Source organism: Equus quagga, chromosome 12, assembly GCF_021613505.1.
Source record: "Equus quagga isolate Etosha38 chromosome 12, UCLA_HA_Equagga_1.0, whole genome shotgun sequence".
NCBI classification, from domain to species: domain Eukaryota; kingdom Metazoa; phylum Chordata; class Mammalia; order Perissodactyla; family Equidae; genus Equus; species Equus quagga.
The window spans coordinates 91,017,109-91,038,111 of record NC_060278.1 but is presented as its reverse complement, the minus strand read 5'-3'; the positions used below and the strand labels follow the sequence as shown (position 1 = coordinate 91,038,111).

Below are 21,003 nucleotides of genomic sequence, written 5' to 3'. Positions count from 1 at the left end.
GGGGGCCCTTGGGCTTCCAAGGCCACGCTCTCATTTTCAGTTTAGAGGCTGCAGAAGCAGACTCTCCCCAATGTTTGGCTGCATTGTGCTCTGATAATCTATGGAGAGAGGTCAAGGTTTCCCACATCACTGACCCTTGAGCTGAAAGGGTGAGTGGAGCTAACCAGGCAGATTTGAGAGAGAAGAAGGTTCCATTGTTCTATATCTCCAGGGTCTAGAAAAACACATGGCACAGAGGAGGTGGGTTTTGACTGGATGGATGGATGGACAATGGATGGATGGATGACTGGGGGTGTCTGGACTCTGAAGTCAGGGAACCCAGAGGAGAGGCTGTTGCAGCAATATGGGGATTGCTGATGAGGCCAGGCAGGGAAGTGGGAGAGGAGACACGGAGGCAGAGGAAAGGAAGGTGCAAAGCAAGACAGCATGGGTGAGTGGATGAATGGTGACACCAGTCCTTAAGCGGGGGACATCACTGGAAGAGAGGGAAATAATGAGCTCAAGATGGACACCTGGAGCTTGAGGTAAAGGAGGAAATTGGAGACAGAACAGGTGAACAACAGAGCCAAGCTTCCCCCCAGGGCTCCTAACTCCCAGCCCCAGCTGAGCGGCCAGACTCTTAAAGCAGCTCAGCCCCGCTCTGCTACCCCTTCATGTTCTAGGGGCAACCCTGGCCCCTAAGGGGGCTGGAGGGGGTCCAAGGCCACGGACAGGCCCCAGCTGTATAGGTTTTGCCTCTCTCAGGTGCTGACCCACTTCAGCCCTAGATGGTCTTGGTTCTGGTCCTGACCCCCTAGCCCAAACCAGTGCAGCCCATCTCTTTACCAGTGTGGCACCCTGGGCATCTATCCAGTCAAGGTCCTGGCCTGCTGCAATCATACAGTGGATGTCCGCAATCATCTGCTGCTCAGGAGCCGCCCGCATCTCGTTGATTTTCTCTTGGGTGATGCCTGCAGTGGGGAAGGGGGGATTTATTCAGCACTCCCAGGCCCAGGCCCCAAGAGGGGAAAGGAGGCAGATGGGGGAGGCAAGGCTCCCGCTCCCCAGCGTCCGCTAGTCAAGGCGGTAAACAGACACGCCCATAGATCATTATTCCCCGTAGGAACACAAGCACCCTGCACTGGCTCAGAGAACAAGGGCCATTCCTGCCTGACACCCAGCAGGCCCTGTACAACATCAGTTATGGTATGTATGCTGTTCTCCTACCTGGAAATCCCTACCATCCACCTACCTGCCTCTAACTGCTCAGATTGCTGGCTCCTTCTCATCCTTTTGGTCTGGCCTGGATCACCTCCCCCGCTGGCCTTCCCTGACCACCCCATATTTAGGATCACCTCCCCTGACCATCCTATCTTTAGGATCACCTCCCCTGACCACCCCATATTTAGGATCACCTCCCCTGACCACCCTATCTTTAGGATCACCTCCCCAGCTGGCCTCCCCTGAGTGCCCTATCGGACCAGGGTCTCTATCTGTTTCCTTCATCTTCCTTCGTCTCATCCACAGCTGTGTCTGTAGCACCAGGCACAGACTCAATGAGTTTTTGCTACAGAAATCACTGAATTAATGAACATATAACTTTCAAATGCAGAGTGGAGTCAGCTGAGGTGGAGGGACCCAGAAAGACACTTAAAACCTGAATCTCTGGCCAAAAAGTCTGTGTTAATGGCAGCTACTAATGGTATTTAAGAAGAGAGTCACATGCTCTGAGAAAGGTCCATCAGATCAAGTATTCGTGTATAGAATTCAGGAGAGCTCTGTGAACTTGAAAGGAGAGAAAAGAATCACGTTTATTTTCTCTAAGCTTTCAGTGAAATGCAGCATTTCCTTCCATTAGAATAGAGGCAAAATTCACAGTCGAATTAGCAATGCCTGTGTCTTTATCACCAACAGAAACTACAGGTATTTTCATATCATGTTGTCTAACTGTTTCATGAATTTAAAAGTTTCTATATAACACATTTAAAAATATTTTGGTAGCTGTATTTTAATATAATTGGTTTCCTTTATAATCCTATGATTTTGATAACTGCGTTTAAAAACATTATTGTGAGAAGGGGTCTATAGATTCACGAGATTGGCACAGAAATGGTTAAGAACCTCTGTGGAAGATGAATTAGAAAAAGCCTGGGTGTCCGGAAACGGAGAGACCGAATCGGCGGCTACTGCAGTGACCTGGGAGAAAACCCAAGGGCAGGACCCGGCAGGAGCTCCGGCTGCAGCCGACGGTCTGGGTTTGAGATGTCTTCCTGAGGACACGCTTCAGAAGCATGTCTGTGGGGTGGTGGGGGCGGGCAGGTCTCTCTGATTGCTACATTTGTTTCCTCTCTGAAGCCCATTTGTGAGCTGAGAAAAGCCCACATCTTGTTTATTTGGGCCCCTGGCAGCCAGCGTGGTGCCTGGCACAGAGCAGGCAGCCGCAAATGTTCTTGACTTCTGATTATTTTCCCAAATGGGAATATATCTTTATTGTGACTGTTTATTGAATCGAATTGTCACAGCTGACAAAGAGGAGAGGAGGCCAGCTGAGGCTGCCCGCGTGTGTGGGTGACACGGATGAGAACAATACCTCCCTTCTGCACCACACGTTTCCCAGGGTCCTTCCGTGGCCTCATCTTGTTAATCACACGGAAAACAATAATGAGGACCCATCCTGATTCTGAGCACTGAGCGTGAGGCAGGCAGGTGCAGGGCCAGCTAACTGGTTCACCTGTACTGCTTAAGAGACCACACCTCGGCGCTGAGCCCACTTCATGGGATGTCGTCCTGCCCTTACCCTGGTATGCCATGCACGTCTCGATGACATCCAGGGTGGGCTCATCTTCGCAGAGATCATACGGCATGTTCCCATCAGAGTTGACGGCGAGCAAGTCGGCCCCACTGCAGAGAAAGCGCCGGGGTGAGGGCCAGGGAGGTGTGGCCAGGGTGGGTCTGACTGCCCCTGCCCTCCAGCCTCTCCCTCACAACCCCCCTGTGCACCCCAGCACCACAACCCCACCACAGGACATCCCAGCAAGGACAGTGGCTTCAGGATCCCAGGGGCCCCAGGAGAGCTGTCCCAGCAGATCTCCCCCAGCTTCCTGTTCTGGTGAACCAGCAGGACAGATGTCAAAGTCCTCCTTGGTGACGATCACAAAAACAACATTAACGGCAGCAGCACCACTTATGAGGCATCTGCTTAGAGCCAGGCTTGATCTAAGCTCTTTACACACACCATCTTACTTATCCTCATAATAGTCCTCTTGGGTCATTATTGTTGGCCTGATCCCACTCAAGGGGAAGCAAAGACTCAGACAGGTTCAGTCACTTGCCCAATGTCACACAGCTAGGATGTGTGAGGATCAGGACTCAAAGCCAGGTTTCTGGTGTGCCAGCTCTTTTCACTTCTCCACGTTCTATTTCAGTCTGTGTCCACATGTAGAAACATCCTTGGTTATCCCCCACCTCCTTCTCCAAGTCCCTGCCCAAAGGGCCGAAAGGACAGGGGCAGGACAGAGCCTTGGGGCTCCTGGGAGGAATTTGCCTTTTGGGCCAGCGGTTCCCGAGCGCGGTCCTGGGATGCCCTGCAGCAGGATTACCCGGGAACCACTGAAATAAAACGCAGCTTCCTGGGCTCCACTCCAGACCTCCCGAAACAGTCTCTTGGAGGGTGGGGCTCAGGATCCGGTATTTTAAACCCATGCACCAGTGATTCTGGTACAGATCTGTGTTAGGGATCCACTGCACTAGGCTGGTACCACTCTCTTTTCCTCTCACACCATCACTAACTGGACCATCGCCGCTTCATGCTCTTGGCAGACTTAGCCACACCCAGGTTCTCATCAGAGGTGCGGGCATGGGCCACCAGTTAGTCCTTGGACCTAACAGCCCTCTACTGTGACCTCTCCGAGCTCCTGTGTGCCCTTGGGCAAGCTAATCCACCTCTCTGAGCCAGGGTAGCAGTACTATCAACTCCATCCACCCTTTGGCCACAGCAGTCACCCGATGGACTTTTATTGCTCTGCCAAGATCTCTGCAAAATGTCACCTGCTCTCGGCCACTCTTCCTGACTCCTTGCACTCAGACACTCCCCTTGGCCTCCCGGGACCCAAACCCACCAGAAGCACTCTGTCTCGTCTATGTCCTAAAATCACCTGATTTTCTGCCTCGTTCCTCAGGACTTTTGCATCCCTAAATGCCTAGTGCTCAGCTCGGGGCCTTGCCCACCTAAAGTGCCCACCAATTCTTAGAGGAATTTAAGAGTACACCTGAAATTGAATGTTGCCTTTTCTGTGTATTTATAGCCCCTGAGCAGATTAGAAAGAATTTCAGGATGGAAAAAACAGTCAGAGCCATATAGAGAGAAATGGTCTCACTCCTGGGAAGATATTGATCCATGGTGCCCCCAAAAAGGTTCTACCCAAAGAAAAGCATGTGGACAAGATTTGGGAGGCAGAGCCAAGAAAGTAGGCTTGTTTTTTTTGTTTTTGCTTTTTTTTTTTGATAGCAAGGAAAACAAAAATGGCAACAATATTAAAAGCCAATATGACCTCAATACAATTTTTTTTTAAAGGCAACAATACATAAAGAGAGTGGAGGAGATGAATATAGAGATTCATGGACTCATGGAGACAGAGAGAGAAAAAGAGATTTTAAAAAAAGAGAATGACACCCTGATACAAAGCCAGACAAAGACACAAGAAAAGGAAAGTACAGCTCAATATCCCTTATGAACACGGATGCAAAAATCCTCAACAAAATACTAGCAAACCAAATTCAGCAGTATATTAAAAGGATCATCCACCATGACCAGATGGGATTTATTCCTGTAATGCAAGGATGGTAAATTGTATGTCACGTGTATTTGACCACAATCATATTTAGGAACAAAAAGAGAATGAAGAGAGAGAGAGAATGAAGAGAGACATGGAGTGCAAAAGACAAGGAGAGACCAAGAATGAAGGAGAAACAGACATAGAGAGAAAGAAAAAAAAGGAACTTGGGAAAAATCAAGAGGTGGAGCAGAGACTGTTCTCAGGTGAGAGAAGGGCACGTACTACTGAACGAGGATCTTCACCAGGTTGATGTGGCCGCAGGTGGCCGCGGCATGCAGGGGCGTCCACAGCTCATTGTCCTTGGCGTTCACATTGGCACCGTGGGAAAGGAGCAGCTTAACAATTTCCTCAAAGTTGTCGATGCAGCACTGCGAGAGAGGGACACAGGCAGGGTCAGCTCCAGGCAGGGCCCAGGGCCCCGGTGGGGACACACCAGGTTCCCCTTGAGAGACCACGAAAAGGACAGTGGGGCTGAACTGCCTGAGTTTGAACCCAACTCCATGACTTACATGCTGTGTGATCTCGGGCAAGCCACTTAACCTTTCTGAGCCTGTTTCTTTGGAGTAAGTAAATAATAGACAAGACAAAAATATAAAGATAATATAAAAATAAAGTCAGCTATAAAATGTTTGCAAATATTGGTAGAACGGGATGAAATTTTGAATGAAGCTTTAAGACATTTTCTTTTTAATTCCAGAAGGCTTTCTTCAAACAAAATTGTATGGAAAACTCTAACTTAGATAACTAATAAATCCAAGCAGGGCTGCTCGGTTTGGAGCAGGGGTGTGTGTCGGTGAGGGTGAGGGAGTTGGGAGAGGTCCCCTTTCCCAGCGGTGGCCTCCAACATGTGGACCTAGATGATGGTTTGAAACCTCTGACTTAGGTATTTCTGACCCAGGAGCTCAGTTCTTGGGGAAGCCCCAAGTAGCCTAGCCCCCCAGAGAGGCTGGCAGGGCTCCCGCAGCCAGTGGAGCCCCCAAACTCCGGGGACAGAGTGAAAGATTCCAAGGGGACAGAGGGGGCTGAAGCCAGGGCCATGAACCGGGAGAGGCGAGGACAGAGGAGGAAGAAGACAGGGAGCCACTTTCCAGGGTGCGGGATGGAGAGGCAGTCGGGGCCCTGTACTCAGCACCGCCCATGCACGGAAGGGCTCGACCCTCAGGGCAGCTGGGACGCTGAGGTTATAGTCAGAGCAGCAGCAATATCACACTTGCTCGCTCTTTACTCCCTGTTCTGCTTGCATGTGGCGAACAGACTGCATGTGTGCCGCTTTTTTGGGAGGGGACGGTGAGAAGCTATGTTGAAATCACCCAATTAAGAGATGATGGTGGCCTGCCCTACACAAGTGACTGTGGGCATGGGGAGAAGTGGCTGGATGTCAGCAGAAGGAGCAGGGCGCTTGCGGGAGCCCATGGTCTCAGGGGGGTGCGGGACTGGGAAGGGGCGGCACCCTAGCCCCCACCCCACTCCAGCAGAGCCAGGGCTCGGCGCCTGAAGGACACGTGGGAAGGAGCAGCCGTTTGCACAGATGGTGCGAGACCCAGGTTCTCTTTCTGCGCCAGCGGGTGTGGGGCTGGCTGGGTCTGAGGGTCTCTCTCCGGACACGACAGGCGGGGCCCGGGAGACCCCAGCCCCTCAGGCAAGGCTGCCGCGGGTGTCAGGAGAACCATGCAGGGACACGGCATGGCCGGCAGAGGGCGCCAAAGGCGCCGGAGTGAGGCAGCGAGGACAGGGGAGGGGCCCCAGGCCGTCGCCGGGAGATGGGTCTGGCGAGCCCCGTCCATAGGAGGAGGAGCAGCCCAGCCCCTGAGGTCAGGGGACAGTAGGGCCAGAGATCCCACACTTAGGGGCTGCAGAAAACATGAGGATGGGTTGTGGGGAGCCCCAAGTTGAAGGAGGAGGGGATTGTGTACCCAGAATTGCAGTTTTGCAAGAGGGGTATCCCTGGGCTGGACCAGCCCGCACCTGAGAGACCCCACCCGAGCAAGAGCTGGGATGGGGGCTGGGCGCAGGGGTGTCTGTGGGGATAATAATATTTCAGAGGGTTGTTGTGAGGATCAACCCACACTTCACATAAGGGAAGTAGCTTTGCAGAGAAGTGAACATGTGACAAATTTTAATAATACTAATACCTAACATTTATCTGCATTAAGTGATGCTTGAAGCATTTTTAATGTGTATTTGTCTAATCCTCCCAACAATGCAAGGAGATGGGTACTTGTTATTCCTCTTTTACAGATGAGGAAAGCGAGGCACAGAGAGTTTAATTAACTCATCCAAGATCACACAGCTAGAATTTGTGGACACCTGAAGCCCTACGGGACAAGAGGAGAAGCCAAGAGGACACACAAGGTGCTACTGGGCTGCGGGCTGAGGGTGGAGACTTGCCTCTCGGCCTTACGGGCAGGGCAGAGGCCAGCCTCTGTCCACCCTTCCTGCCCTCACGGGGAGATGGAGGGGCTCACACCAGCCCAGGGTTCTGGCAGCTGTCCTCCCACCCACCAGGCTGCATTCAAGTCCACCTGCTCAGAAACTCGGGCTAGGGCACAAGGAGGCTTCAGTGTGTTCATTCATTAAATCAGCATGCACATATTAAGCACCTACTGTATGCCAGCATGGAGAATGATGCTGGGATACCCCAATGAGCAAGAGACACGGGCTGTGCTCTGGCGTGGCTCAGGTCCGGGCAGGAGGGACAACATCAAATGATCATGCTAACGGCTTAAATGCCTAACAAAGGGGGTACTCAAGAGAAAAGGGTAAGAATGTCACAGCACAGCTCCCAGGCTCTGGCTGTCAACTGTGGCTCCAGTGGATGCAACCAGGTACAGGGGGGAAGTGTGGTGGGGACACAGTGTGTACAAGGAATTGAAAGCTGTGCACCTGAAGAACCAGGAAGCATGGAGGGCTCAGCAGGGGCCAGGCCTCGAGGGGCCTTATGGAAAGACCCCAGAGTGCTTTGAGTACCGCCAGTAGAGGTTTAACTGGAGCATCCCTGTGGCCACTGCAAGGAGAATGAGTCATGGCAGGCAGGGCCAACAGAATGCTGGGGACCAGTTAGGAGGCTGTTGCAGCATCCAAGAGAAAGATGACAGCCAGCAGCCCCTCTCCAGCCACGAGGGCTGGGACCATCACACTGCCCTGGAAAAGATGTGTGGCCCATAGTTCATGGCCATAGTTCATGGCTGTGCGACCTTAGGCAGGTCACATGACCCCCATCAATCACCCTTGTCGCTGGGGTGCATGGATGCCTTGGCGGGTGTGAACGAACGGGCTTCATAAACTGTCAAGCTCCAAACAAACTTGCTTTGTTTATCAAGCCTTTGCTGGCAATCAGGATGCAGTGGACAGAGGCTCCCTGTCCTCGGAGGCTGGGTGTGCGCCACGCGCGTGTGCACAGGGGCTCTGTGGGTGTTTGTAACAGACACATACATCTCCAAAGCAGACAAGAGCCTTTCAGATGGGGCAGCTGCAGCTCCCCTTCCCCCCCTCCTCCCTGAGGGTTCTGGGCAGGAAAATGCAGGGGGATGGGGCACCTGTACAGGTGGGGAGCAGGGAGCGGGGACCCCAGTAAGCCCAGCCTTACCTGGTGCAGGGCTGTGAGTCCATCCTCATTGCACAAATCAGGGCTGACCTTATTCTTCAGGAAGTAGCGTACTGCAACAGAGGGGACAGGAGTGAGTGTCCTATCACACACCGGGTGTGCAGGTATGTGGGGGGCCCAGGCAAGACCCACTCTCCCCCAGGTCCCTGCCAGCATGGGGAAAGATGCAGGGATACACCAATGAGCAAGAGACACCAGGCTCTGCCCTCATGTGGCTCAGAGTCTGGGTAGGGTGAGACCAACATCAAATGCCTAGCCCACAAGCCCTGCAGGCCCCTTCCTGGTCTTGGCGGCTGCGACTCCTGCCCTGGCCCCTGAGCTTAGGAGGCCCATCTCTGGCCAGCCTCTAGCTCCATCTCTCCTATGAAGTGAGGAGTCCAGGGTGCCAATGGGATGAGTCCAGCAGAGCCCATGCTTCCGCTTCTGGCCCCTCCTTCCCTGCCCTGTCCAGTGGCTCCGAGCCTGCTTGCAAGGCCTGCACAGGCCTCTTCCCTGGATCCAGCTTCCCAAGGGTGGACCGGGCAGCCAATGGGTGAGTGTGCCTCTAGGCTGAAGGGGTGACCAAGGGGTGGCTGTCGGCGGGGCTAGTGGATGAACTTGGACATATAAGCTGGCTTGTGTGTGAGGCCCTCAGGGTGCTGATAAAGCCAGGGATGGAGGCCCGGGTCTGCGAGTGGGAGGAGCAGACCAGCCCCAGCCCCTGTGTGCCCCCTCCCACCCCACCAAGTTGGGCTCCCCCTGAAACATGACCCAAAGTCCACGTTCCCTAATGTCCACTGGGACACCATCTCCACACCACCCACCACCTATGCACTGGGGCAGGGCCAAGGTGGCTTCCTCATCAATTTGCCTCTGCTGTTGGGGAACAAACTAGGACTGGGCTGTGAAGGGCGGGAAGAAGGCCACCTGTTCCACAGGACGAAGACCCAGTCAGCAACCCCAGGGGAGCCAGGGGCAGTGGGGACAGGGAAGGCCCCTCGGCTCCATCCTCATCAGGCCCAGCTCCCAGTCCCACAGCTCCAGTGGCACCCTCGGCCCGAGCGTGAACAGAGGCTCCTGTGAAGGGGAGGTTGAGGCCTCCACCTGGCCTCCCAGCAAGAGGTGACATCTCCAGTAGACATTCTCAAGACGCACTCATTGCTGCTGGGGATTAGGAGTGACAGGAGTTTGTACTGGATACGGTCAGATCCTCTGGAGCTGCCCTGTCCATATGGAAGCACTAGCCACAGCTGGCTACTAGGGCTTTTTAAATTTAAATTCATAAAAATCCAAAATTCACTTCCTCAGTCGCTCTGGCCACATTTCAAGTGCTCAACAGCCACATGTGGCTGCCATATTAGAAAATGCAGAAATAGAACATTTCCATCTTCACAGAAAGTTCTACGGGACAGCGCTGCTTCGGGGCATTAGAGATGGAAATTAGCCCCATCACCAACTGCTAAAACCTTTCCATGGCTGCCCACTGGTCTGGGAACAAAGCCCAAAACCCTTACTATGGAGGCAAGGTCTGCATGAGGTGCCCCCTGCCTACAGGCCCCCATCTTGTACAATTCCAGGGGCACCATTCACACCGTGGTCCATAAGACTGGCACCCCTGGAGCAGTATAGTGCACAACTTGCCCAGCTGTACACAGTGATCCCACCTGCCTGCCTCCCCAGTCTCATTACTTAAACTCCAAACACCTTCCACAATGGTCTTTGGTCAGCTACAGAGGCACCATACTTCCTCTGGCCTCTGAGCTTTTCCAGAGCCTGTTCCCATGACCTGAAAGACTCAACCATCCATCAGTGGATCCACCCATGCATCCATCCATCATCCATGTATCCACCATCATCCACGCCTGCATGCATCCATCCATCCATCATTCATCCACCATCCACCCATACCTCCACCCATCCATCCATCCATCATTCATCCACCATCCACCCATCCATACATCCATCTATCCTTGCATCCATCTCTAAAACACACACACACACACACACACCTGCCTCGCTCCTCATCCTTTGGGTCTCAGTTCAAACTCCCCAGAAGAGGGCATGCTCCGGGTTATGCACACCCACAGCTCCTATACATCTCATTTATAGCCTTATTGCAACTATAATTACATAACTATTTGGGTAACTATGAGCTCCAGATCTGTCTGCCCACTGGACAGTAAGCCCCAAGAGGGCAAGACCGTGACCTGACACTTACTACTCTTTCCCTAAGACCTAGCACACAGTAAGTCCTCAAAAACCCTTCCAGGACCTTCACCTAATCAACAGCCCACAGCTCTGTGCAAGGACACAGCCTCTCCATCTCTGAGCAAAGCCAACCACCCTCTGATGCTGACCCCAGAGGGCTCGTGTCTGCAGTGTGCAGTACCGCCTGGAGGGCCTTCCTGCAGAGCCACGGGTGACCTGGGAGCTGGTCTCAGCCTCAGGGCCGTGTGAGGGGATGATGGTGGAGCCACTGGTCACTGAGGCCCAGCCTGTCCAAGGGCCAGTGGGGATGCCCGGCCCTGGCAGATGGCCTTTGGGAGAGTAGAAGTTGCCATTATGCCCCAGGGCAGGATGGGTTTCTGGAAGGTTCTGCTTACAAGAGGCGAGGGTTCAAATCTCATGGTGGTGGGTGGTGGACCAGGTTTCATGTCCAGGAGACACTCTGTGAGGCAGAAATTAAGCATCAGCTGCCAAAAGCAGTGTTTGTGTGCAGTAATTATTGGGGTGTTCTCCGTGCTGTGTGGGAGCTCAGAACATGTAATTACTCCAATGGCGGGCAGTTATTTTCAGCCCCAGAGGTGGGACAAATCATCCCCACCTCTAAGGAGTCCTTAATATTCAGGAGCCAAGGCCCCCTGGGAGGTTCTGCTTCTCCTCTAGCTGGGAGCCTGGCTCTGGACACAGCCCAAGACCCAGTGCACAGCCAGGCTTGCCTGCCTCTGGGGTTTGGCGAGAAAAATGATTGTTACACCAACAGTGTCTTCTTACTGGGCCCTTCCTACGTGCCCAGGTCAGTGCAGAACCACTTCCTTTCATGGGCTCACGTCTGGATTACTCCCCTTATGGAGGAGAGGAGACGGAAGGTCAGGGAAGCGCAGTTCACAGTCACACACTACCAAGTGCAGGAGATGGGACCCTCAGCTTTCACAGCCCGGCTGTGGACCACAGGGCCGCTCCACTCGGCCGCCGAGGCCAGGAACGGGGACCAGCACGGCCGGAGCCCTGCTGAGTGAGTGAACCTGGCTGAGAGCTGGCGTGGGAGGAGGGTGATGGGAGAGCAGACAGCAGTGACCTCTGCCTCCGTAAGCATCAGAGGCCCTCAGGGCCCAGGCCCAGCCCCTTCTTGCAGACAGAGGGCTTGGGGACCCACAAACAGGACAGAAGAAATATCGCAGCTCTGGGGGCCACCGTCAGATCCTTCAGGGCCACGGTAAATGTAAATTCGCCTCCTCTCACTCCCTAATTAAAACCCTCTCGTGGCTCCACGTTGCTCTTAGAATGAAGTTCACAATCCTTTTGTGACCTTCACTGGGGTCAGCAAACTATGGCCCACGGGTGAAATCTGGCAGACAGCCTGTTTCTGTAATTAAGTTACATTGGAAACATCACCTTCACTCATTTACATATTGCCTATGACTGATTTCACCCTACAACAGCAGAGCTGAGTAGTCACAGCAAAGACTGTATGGCCTGCACAGCCGAAAATATTTACTATCTGGCCCTATACAGAAAAGGTTTGCAGACCCTGGTCTTCAAGGTCCCGCCTACAGGGCTGCCATCTTGCACAATTCCAGGAGGCACTGTTCTCATCATAGTCTATGTGAATGGCTTGCCCTGGAGTTGTGCAGTGTGCAGCCTGATCAGCAGTACCCAGCAGTCTTGTCTCCTTTCCTCTCCAAGGTTATCTCTTGCTCTCTGAGCCCCTTGCACAATGGAGGAAGCTGGCTTAGGGGAGCAGGTCTAAGAGATTGACTGGGGCTCAGGGAGCACAAAGAAAAAGGGGCACGCTCCCTACTCCAGCCAGGCGTGTCCACCACTTCTCCTGGTTGCCCACACTCAGGTCTGCTCCTTGCCCCCAAAGCCCCAACTCCTAGGCTTGCCCAACAGTTTCTCAGAGTGACCCGCCTATTCACACACATTTGTTTAGCTGTAGCTTTAGACAAGTTATTCCTCCTCTCTGTGCCTTGGTGTCCTCATCTGTAAAATGGGGATCACAGCAGCGCCTCTTTTGTGGGGTTGCTGTGAGGATTAAGTAAGACAATACCTGAGAGCTCCTACTATCACTTATTTTAAAAATAAAAATAAAAATAACCACTGAGCTCCTGTCTGGTCCCGCCCTGAGCTGGGTGCAGGCGATACAACCATCGACATCTTGCATCTCTTAAGAGCCCTGGACCTGGTTATACAAGACAGAGGTCTCTCTCTGGGGAACTGTGAGCATCTGCTGGTTCAAGGACCACAGTGAGGCTGCAGTCGATGTCCCCACCACCCCCCATACCGGCAAGGCCCCACTGAGATGGCAAAGAGGTGGCTCCCGCCCTCCTCTCCTACATTCCCACTCCAGCGCCAACCCTGTCGCTCCGCCCACACCTCCCTGGCAATCTGGCTGGAATCTGGGCCAAGCTGGGCCATCTGGTCCCCTCCATCTCCAGCTGTAGCGAGTGAGGCTGAACGAGCCCATGTTGGCAGGAAGCTGGTGGTGGCTGCCTTTGCAGGGAGAAATCACCACTGACAAGCTTATGCCTTCTTTGCTGTGACCCACGCTGCCCCACAAGGCAGACTGCCTGATCTCCAGCTGGTCAGTGATGTGCAACCACAGGTGTGGTCCCTGCTTCTGCCCTGGGGAAACAGGGACAGCAAGACAGAGGTGTCTGCCCACCAGAGGTGGACTCTGGGCAATCTACATCTGCCCGGGGGCACCCTGGGGCTGAGCTGCTGCCACCTGGCCACGTGATTTGCACAGTCACATTCGTGGGATACCCACTCACCAAGCCCTCCTCCTTTGGCATCTTGCTCCTTTCCTGCCCAGCATCTAGCAATGAGGCCTTATCCTCCCACTGCCTCCAAGGCGCTGCATGAGCTAGTCTCTGCCCCTCCCCACCCCCACTTCACCCCACCATGCCACCGCCTCCCAGAATCCCTTACCAATTCAGTCACACTGGCTTCTTTCATTTCCTAAAACAAAACAAAACGAAAACTGAGCTTCTCAAGACCTTTGCATCCCAATTTCCTGCACCTGGAGCCCTCTTTCTTCCTACTCTTGGGCCAGCAAACTCCTCTTCATCCTTCAGATTCCAGCTGAAATGTCACCTCCTCTGAGAGGCCCACCCTGACCACCCCAATCTCAATCGAGTTGCCCCAGTTATTCTCTCTTACAGGACCCCGCATTCCTGCAGTTCTGCATTTCTGCTTCCCAGTGGCGCTTATTGCCGTCTGTAATTCCAGAGTGATTAGTTAGTATATATTAATTATATAGTTATTTGTTTAGTTTTTCGGGCTCCATGAGGGCAGGCAGTCTCAATGACTGGTGTCCCTAGTCAATGGAGCCTGGTTCATGGCAGGGGCTCAAGAAATATCTATTGTAGCCAGAGCACCTGAAATCTACTCTCTTAACACATTTCTAGTACTCAGTACAGGATTATTACTAACTCTAGTCACCACACTGTACATTAGATCTCTAGACTTATTCATCCTACATAAGGGCAACTGCACACCCTTTGACCAACATCTCCAAAAAACAGTAACTCGTGAAGAGATGGATATGTTAATTAGCTTGACTGTACTAATCATTTCAATATATATACACATATTTATATATATCAAAACATCATGTTATACACTTTGAATATAAACAAATTTTATTAAAAAATAAAAATAAAAGAAATATCTATTGTGTGAATGAACAAAGGAAGGAAGGGAGGAGGAAGAGGAGAATGGTCTGGGGGCCCACAGAGCTGCTTGTTCCTGGGGCCACAGGATTGTGGGGACATGCGCTCCTTCTGGGGACATGTGCATAGTCCCACAGACACACCACAGGAGTGTGACTCAGGACTGGAAAGCAACAAGGATGGATTCTGTACAGAAATGAAGCAGCAAATACCCCTCTGTGAGCCTCCAGTGGCAATGCAGCCAGGCCTGGCAGTGACCATGGGAGTCCTCCGGCCCACTCCCAGGGGACACGGGACATCCATCATTGCCCTCCTGCTCAGGATCCCAGTGCTCACTCCTTCTGCCCAAACTTTGGTCGTTCTTTCTACAATCTGGCACCAACTGTGGACCAGACATTGTCTTAAGCACTTTGTGTCATCAAATTCAGTAGTCCCCTAATCCAGTGATGAGGACTAATGACCTGCTGTTATGAATTAACTGCCTGCTATTATTGCCCCAATTTACAGATGGGAAAACTGAAGCTGAGGCTTGAACAGGGGAAATGACTTGCCCAAGGGCACGTGTCTGGGAAAGGCAGAGCTGGGGTTTTAATCCAGGCCTGGTTGCCTCCAACCTAAGCTGAACACTTAACCACTTTGCCAAAATTGTGCCAAACAAGGACCCAGGGAAGGAAACATGGGCTGCAGAGAGAAGCATGGGATGGACACAGATGTTAGCATGAAGAGAGCCACAGAGACGGCAAAAAGCAAGAAGGAAGGTCAAGAATACTGCGGATAGTTCAGTGTTCTAGAACATCCCATGATAATAAAAACAACGATAGCTAACAGTCATTGCGACAACCTCTTGTTAGTGTGGTTTGCAGATGAGGACCGAGGCCCCAGAGCGACTGAGTGGCGGCTCTGGGGCTGAGTCTGGAGTCTGAGCTCCACCACTTCCTTTGTGTGTCTTCCGGCCACATCTCCATGCTAGGCAGACGCTGCCCCACTCCCCGATTCCAAGCACCTGGCGGCCTGCCTCCAGCTGCTGCCCCCCACCCAGTGGGCTGCACCTCCTCCATGGAAAATCCTGCCCACGCTGACCCCATTTCCTCCCCTTCCTCAGATCCCAGGTCTGCTCTGGCCAGAGTCTCACAGGGTCCCGCACCTGCAGCCTGGTCAAACCAGCACCTCTGGCCCAGGATTCCTCTCCCCGCTCCTCAGGGTGCTGTCAGGCCTGCAGGGAGCCCAGCCCTCTGCTTTGACAATGCCAGAAGAGCCAGCACTCTCAGAAATCAGCCTCTTTGCTCTCCTCTCGAGTCAAGGTTGGCCCGGGGCCTCAATGCACTGATTCCAAAGTCACTCCACTGAGCAATTTCAACCTTTCCACCCACCACTGCTTCTTCCTGGAGAAGAAATGGCCAGAAATAGCACTTCCATGGGAGCCCAGTTGCCTGGGGTTGAAGGTGGAGACTCAGTCAAGTCTAATGGTGGCTTCTGCAGTGGCTGGTGCAGCCTGTCCCACTGCCAGGTACTTCACCCTAGGATCCCGGGCGATGACTCAGCCGTGGTGGAGGGTGGGCAAGGAAGACCTGGGCTTTGCTCAAAGCCTCATCCCCAGGTCCAGGCCCCAGAAGCCAGGCCTTGCTCTTTGCCAGGCAGCCTCCCTCCAGGGCCCATTCGAGAAGAGGAAGGGTCAGACAATAACAAGTACTGGCGAGGATGTGGAGATACTGGAGCCCTCGTACACTGCTGGTAGGAATGTAAAAGGGTGCAGCTTCCATGGAAAACAGTCTGGCAGTTCCTCAGAAAGTAAATACAGAGTTACCAAATGACCCAGTGATTCCACTCCTAGGTATATACCGAAGAGGAATGAACATGTACGTCCACACAAAAACTCGTACACACATGTTTATAGCAGCATTATTTATAACAGCCCCAAAGCAGAAACAACCCAAATGTCCATCCACAGGTGAATGGATAAATAAAATGTGGTGTATTCATACAGTGGAATATTATACTGCCATAAAAAGGAATGAAGTGCTGATACATGCTACAACATGGAAGAACCTTCAAAACATCATGCTAAGTGAAAGAAGCCAGACATAAAAGGACACATAGTGTATGATTCCATTTCTAAGAAGTGTCCAGAATAGGCAAATCCATAAAGATAGAAGATTAGTGGTTGCCAGAGGCTGAGGGGGGTGGGGACTGAGGTGTGACTGTTAATGGGTACAGGGTTTCCTTTCAGGGTGATGAAAATTTTCTAGAATTAGATAGTGGTAATGGTTGCACAACTTTGTAAACATATAAAGACCACAAATTGCACACTTTTAAAGGGTGAATTTTGTGGTATGTGAATGATATCTCAGCTTAAAAAGAAGAAGAGGAAGAGGCCCAGAAGTGGCTTGAGCATCCTGCTGAGAACCCGTTCCCCTGGCAGCCTGGGAGTTCTGTGAGGTCAGTACAGCATCTGTCCCATTCGTTACCGTACCCACAGTGCCTAGGACAGTACCCAGTACACAGGAGGTGCTCAATCCTTACTTAATGGATGGGGAAGGAAGGGGCAGGCTACTGGCCACTTGGCCCCTTCTGGGTCCTACATGATCTGGCCTCTGCCCACCTCTCCTGGCATCATACCCCCAACCACCAGGGACCCTTTCAGGACCACCCATGCACCACCCTCTCTCTTGCATCTCTGAACCTTCCCATGTGCTGTTCCCTCTGCCTGTCCTACTCTGCCTTCATTTCACCCAGTTAATTCTTACTTAGCCTCCAGGTCTCAGCTTAAATGTCACTGCCTCTGTGAAGCCTCCACCGGTGCCCCTAGGCTGTGTGAGGTGCCCTTCTCATGCACTTTCTGTTCCCTCCCCAAGAACACCCAACACTATAATGTAGTTGTGCAGGCATTTGTCCCTGTCTTCACTAGACTATACGCTCTGAAGGTGGAGGGGAGTAGGAACCACAAACTTTGTAGCTACTGTGATATTGTTATGTGACATAGGTCAATATCTAATGACTGCAGGAGTAAACAAAGCCTGCCTGGCCTCCACTCAAGCCTCGGAACTGGCCGAAGCATCCTCTCTTGGGCTATTCTACGCTTCTTCCTCTGGACAACAATGCCCCCAGGCTGGACCACAGACTTTTCCATCTCAGAGAGAATCTTCATCCCTTGGCTTATACGAAGAGGCCAGTTTCTCTCTTAGCATCTCTGACACCCTCAGCACCACTGGAACAAGTTGGCCAAGGGCACACCAGGCATGTAGCTACAATCTTCTCCTTTCCAGGACCTCTAAGCCCGGGACTTGCGGCTGTGCTGGGCAGGAGGAGTTGACAGAGACTTGCATCAGCTACCCAGGTGCCTCTGCACATGGGTAATTTATATATAGTATTAGGGTGTGTGCAGGAAAAGTGTTTGCAGACCCTTTAGAATATAAGTGCATGAGAAAGTAAATCTTGTCTGTCTTCTTATCTGGATATCCACCGCCTAAAATAAGAGCTTAACAAATATTTCTTGAGAGAATCAACAAAATATGTACAAGACCTATAAGAGGAAAACTACAAAACTCAGATGGATGAAATCCAAGAAAAATTAAATAAATGGAGAGATATTCTATGTTCATGGATAGGAAGACTCAATATTGTCAAGGTGTCAGTTCCTTATAAACCAATGTTACCACAATAAAAAATAAATAAAAATAAAACCAAAAGATAGCAGACAAGGGTGAAAAAAAGATGTCAGTTCTTCAGGTTTGATGCAATCCCGATCAAAATCTTGGCAAATTATTTTATGAATATTGACAAAATGATTCTAAAGTTTACATGGAGAGGCAAAAGACCCAGAATAGCCAACACAATATTGGAGGAGAAGAACAAAACTGGAGGACTGATGCCACCTGATTTCAAGACTTATCATAAAGCTACAGCAATCAAGACAGTGTGATATTGGTGACAGAACAGACAAACAGATCAATGGAACAGAATGGAGAGCCCAGAAATAGACCCACATAAGTATAGTCAACTCTTAGCCATTGCTGGTAGGAATGCAAAATGGTACAGCCACTTTTGGTGGTTTCTTACAAAACTACACACACTCTTACCACACAATCCAGAAATCATGCTCCTTGGTATTTACCCAAAGGAGCTGAAAACCTATGTCCACACAAAAATCTGCCCATGATGTTTATAGTAGCTTTATTCACAATCACCAAAACTTGGAAGTGACCAAGATGTCCTTCAGTAGGCGAATGGGTAAACTGTAGTACACACAAACAATGGAATATTATTCAGTGTTTAAAAGAAATGAGCTATCGGGGCTGGCCCCGTGGCCGAGTGGTTAAGCTCGCGCGCTCCGCTGCAGGCGGCCCAGTGGTTCGTTGGTTCGAATCCTGGGCGCGGACATGGCACTGCTCATCGAACCACACTGAGGCAGCGTCCCACATGCCACAACTAGAAGGACCCACAACGAAGAAGATACAACTATGTACCGGGGGGCTTTGGGGAGAAAAAGGAAAAAATAAAATCTTTAAAAAAAAAAAAAAAGAAAAGAAATGAGCTATCAAGCCATGAAAAGGCATGGAAGAACTTTAAGTGCATACTACTAAGTGAAAGAAGCCAAAGTGAAAAGGCTACATACCGTACGATTCCAACTATAATGCTATTCTGGAAAAGGCAAAACCTATGGAGACAGTGAAAAGATCAGCAGTCGCCAGGAATTGGAAAGGGACGAGGAATGAGTAGGTAAAGCACAGAGGATTTTGAAAGCACTGGAAATACTCTGATATCCTGAATGATACCATAATGATGGACACATGTCATTATACATTTGTCCAAACCCACAGAACGTCTAACACCAAAAGTGAAACTTAGTGTAAACTGTGGACTTCAGGTGATTATGATGTGTCAATGGAGGTTCATCAATGGTAACAAATGTACTGCTCTGGTGGGGGATATTGATAATGGGGGAGGCTACATGTGTATGGGGCCAGGGGGAGTATGGGAAATTTCTGTACCTTTCCTCAATTTTGCTGTGAACCTACAAATGTTCTTAAAAAAAAAGTAAAGTCTTAATAATAAACAAATAAATAAAACAGACAGAAACCTATGTACAGAGAAGCCTATGTACAAAGTAAGATACAGTTAATCCTCTTTCTGAGACATGCGGTTGGGGGAAGGAATCACTTCCTAATGTATGAGCCAGCATTCATGTACTAGATTTCCTCAAAGGGAGGGAGAATTGCATTGAACTCATCTAATGTGAAGAAGACGTGGGTCTGTAAGGTTTCTCCACAAAGCTGCAAAGACTGTGCCTGTGTACACTTCCCTATCTCCCTCTCCCTGGCTCTTTCCCTCCCCTTCTGTTAAGCTCCGCCCACTACAGGTATCTTGCTTTCCCATCCCCACCCTCAACACAGAGCTTTACCTCAGGGACTCAAAGCAAGGGTACGCTGGTCCAGCAACACAACCCTGGAGCTTCCCCACTCCATTCATGAACACATCAGACCCCAGCTGTGCCAGGTCCCTGTTCACTAATTTTGCTTCTAGAATTCTTCCAGCACCTCCCTCTGCAGCTTCCCTGCAGACCCAGGAACCTGACCTCCCTTCTGCCCTGCAGAGCCTGGCCGCCCAGGAACTCTCCAAGGTAGCTACTCTCATCCCAGTGCCCCTCTCTCCCCAGACGCCCTGAACTCTGCTTATTGGATTCCTGTTGCTCCCCCAACCCTGTCTCTCTCATCTCACTTCCTTTTCCACTTATCTCTCCTCAATTGTTTTAAATAGCCCAATTATTTCATAACTCCAGGCAAGTAATAGATAAAAATATTCCCGGCCCTCCAGGCAGGAGCTGCATAGACAAACATTAAAATGGCTTCACAGACATCACAATAACCTCTAACATTTATTGAATATTTTCTAAGTGTGAGGCACCATGCCAAGACGTTACATGTCTCACCCCAGTTAATCCCCACAACAACCCCAGGACTTAGGTGCTATTATCAACTCATATTCAGCGGAGAACTCATAAGATTTGCTCAAGATCACTTAGCTAATAAGAGTTGAGACTCAATTCTAGGCTGGTTGATTTGGGGCACAATTGGTGTTTCAGGCATAAGTAGTGACAAGAGATCTTCACTCAAATATAACCAAGAATCAAATCCATTCCTATCAATATTCAGGTAGAGAAAACAAGTTGCCTATGAAAGGGGAAATTCCTCCGGCTCCCACCTGCCCACTTTGAACCTTCTGTCTGGTTTCCCTGGTCCCACTCTGCTGTCTCTTAACACCCCCACCCCCATGCCTGTCTGCCTGGCTCTTAATTTTCTCCTAAAGATGCTGCATCTTGCTTCTCTCCCTCAGCACTGTGTTACACAGGACAGGAGCAAATCCCACTCCGGGCTTCCACCTGTCTGGCAGAGGAAATTAAACAAGATTTTTGAAAATTTTAAAGGTAACTACCTGAGAAATTGAAATAGAGATTTACATCTTCCGTAACAATGGAAAAGATAAAAGCAAATAAACACAGTATTCATCAAAGTCACAAAACTAAAGAAATAACACAGAAACATAAACGCCACAAAACATGAAACAAGTTGACCAAAACCCAAACATCTACGCTAATAATAAACGAAATAATGTCTCCTCCCCTATAAAGCAGGAAAGATTTGGTTGCCAAAAAAAAAAGAAAAAAAATTCAATCGTGCTGCTTACAACAGAGACATCCCAACAAAATAACAGAGAC

General features: G+C 50.8%; 1 protein-coding gene across 3 annotated transcripts in view; it reads right to left on the bottom strand.

Annotated features, from left to right (window-relative positions):
* PPP1R16B (protein phosphatase 1 regulatory subunit 16B) overlaps positions 1-21,003 on the bottom strand; it is a 98,809-nt gene that overhangs the window by 14,047 nt on the left and 63,759 nt on the right. For all 3 annotated transcript variants that reach the window (XM_046679671.1, XM_046679673.1, XM_046679672.1), the window contains exons 3-6: positions 8,401-8,471; positions 5,037-5,182; positions 2,777-2,880; positions 826-950 (exon numbers count right to left, since the gene is read on the bottom strand). In XM_046679671.1, coding sequence (XP_046535627.1) covers positions 826-950; positions 2,777-2,880; positions 5,037-5,182; positions 8,401-8,471 — 446 coding nt within the window. The remainder of the gene's footprint in view (positions 1-825; positions 951-2,776; positions 2,881-5,036; positions 5,183-8,400; positions 8,472-21,003) is intronic.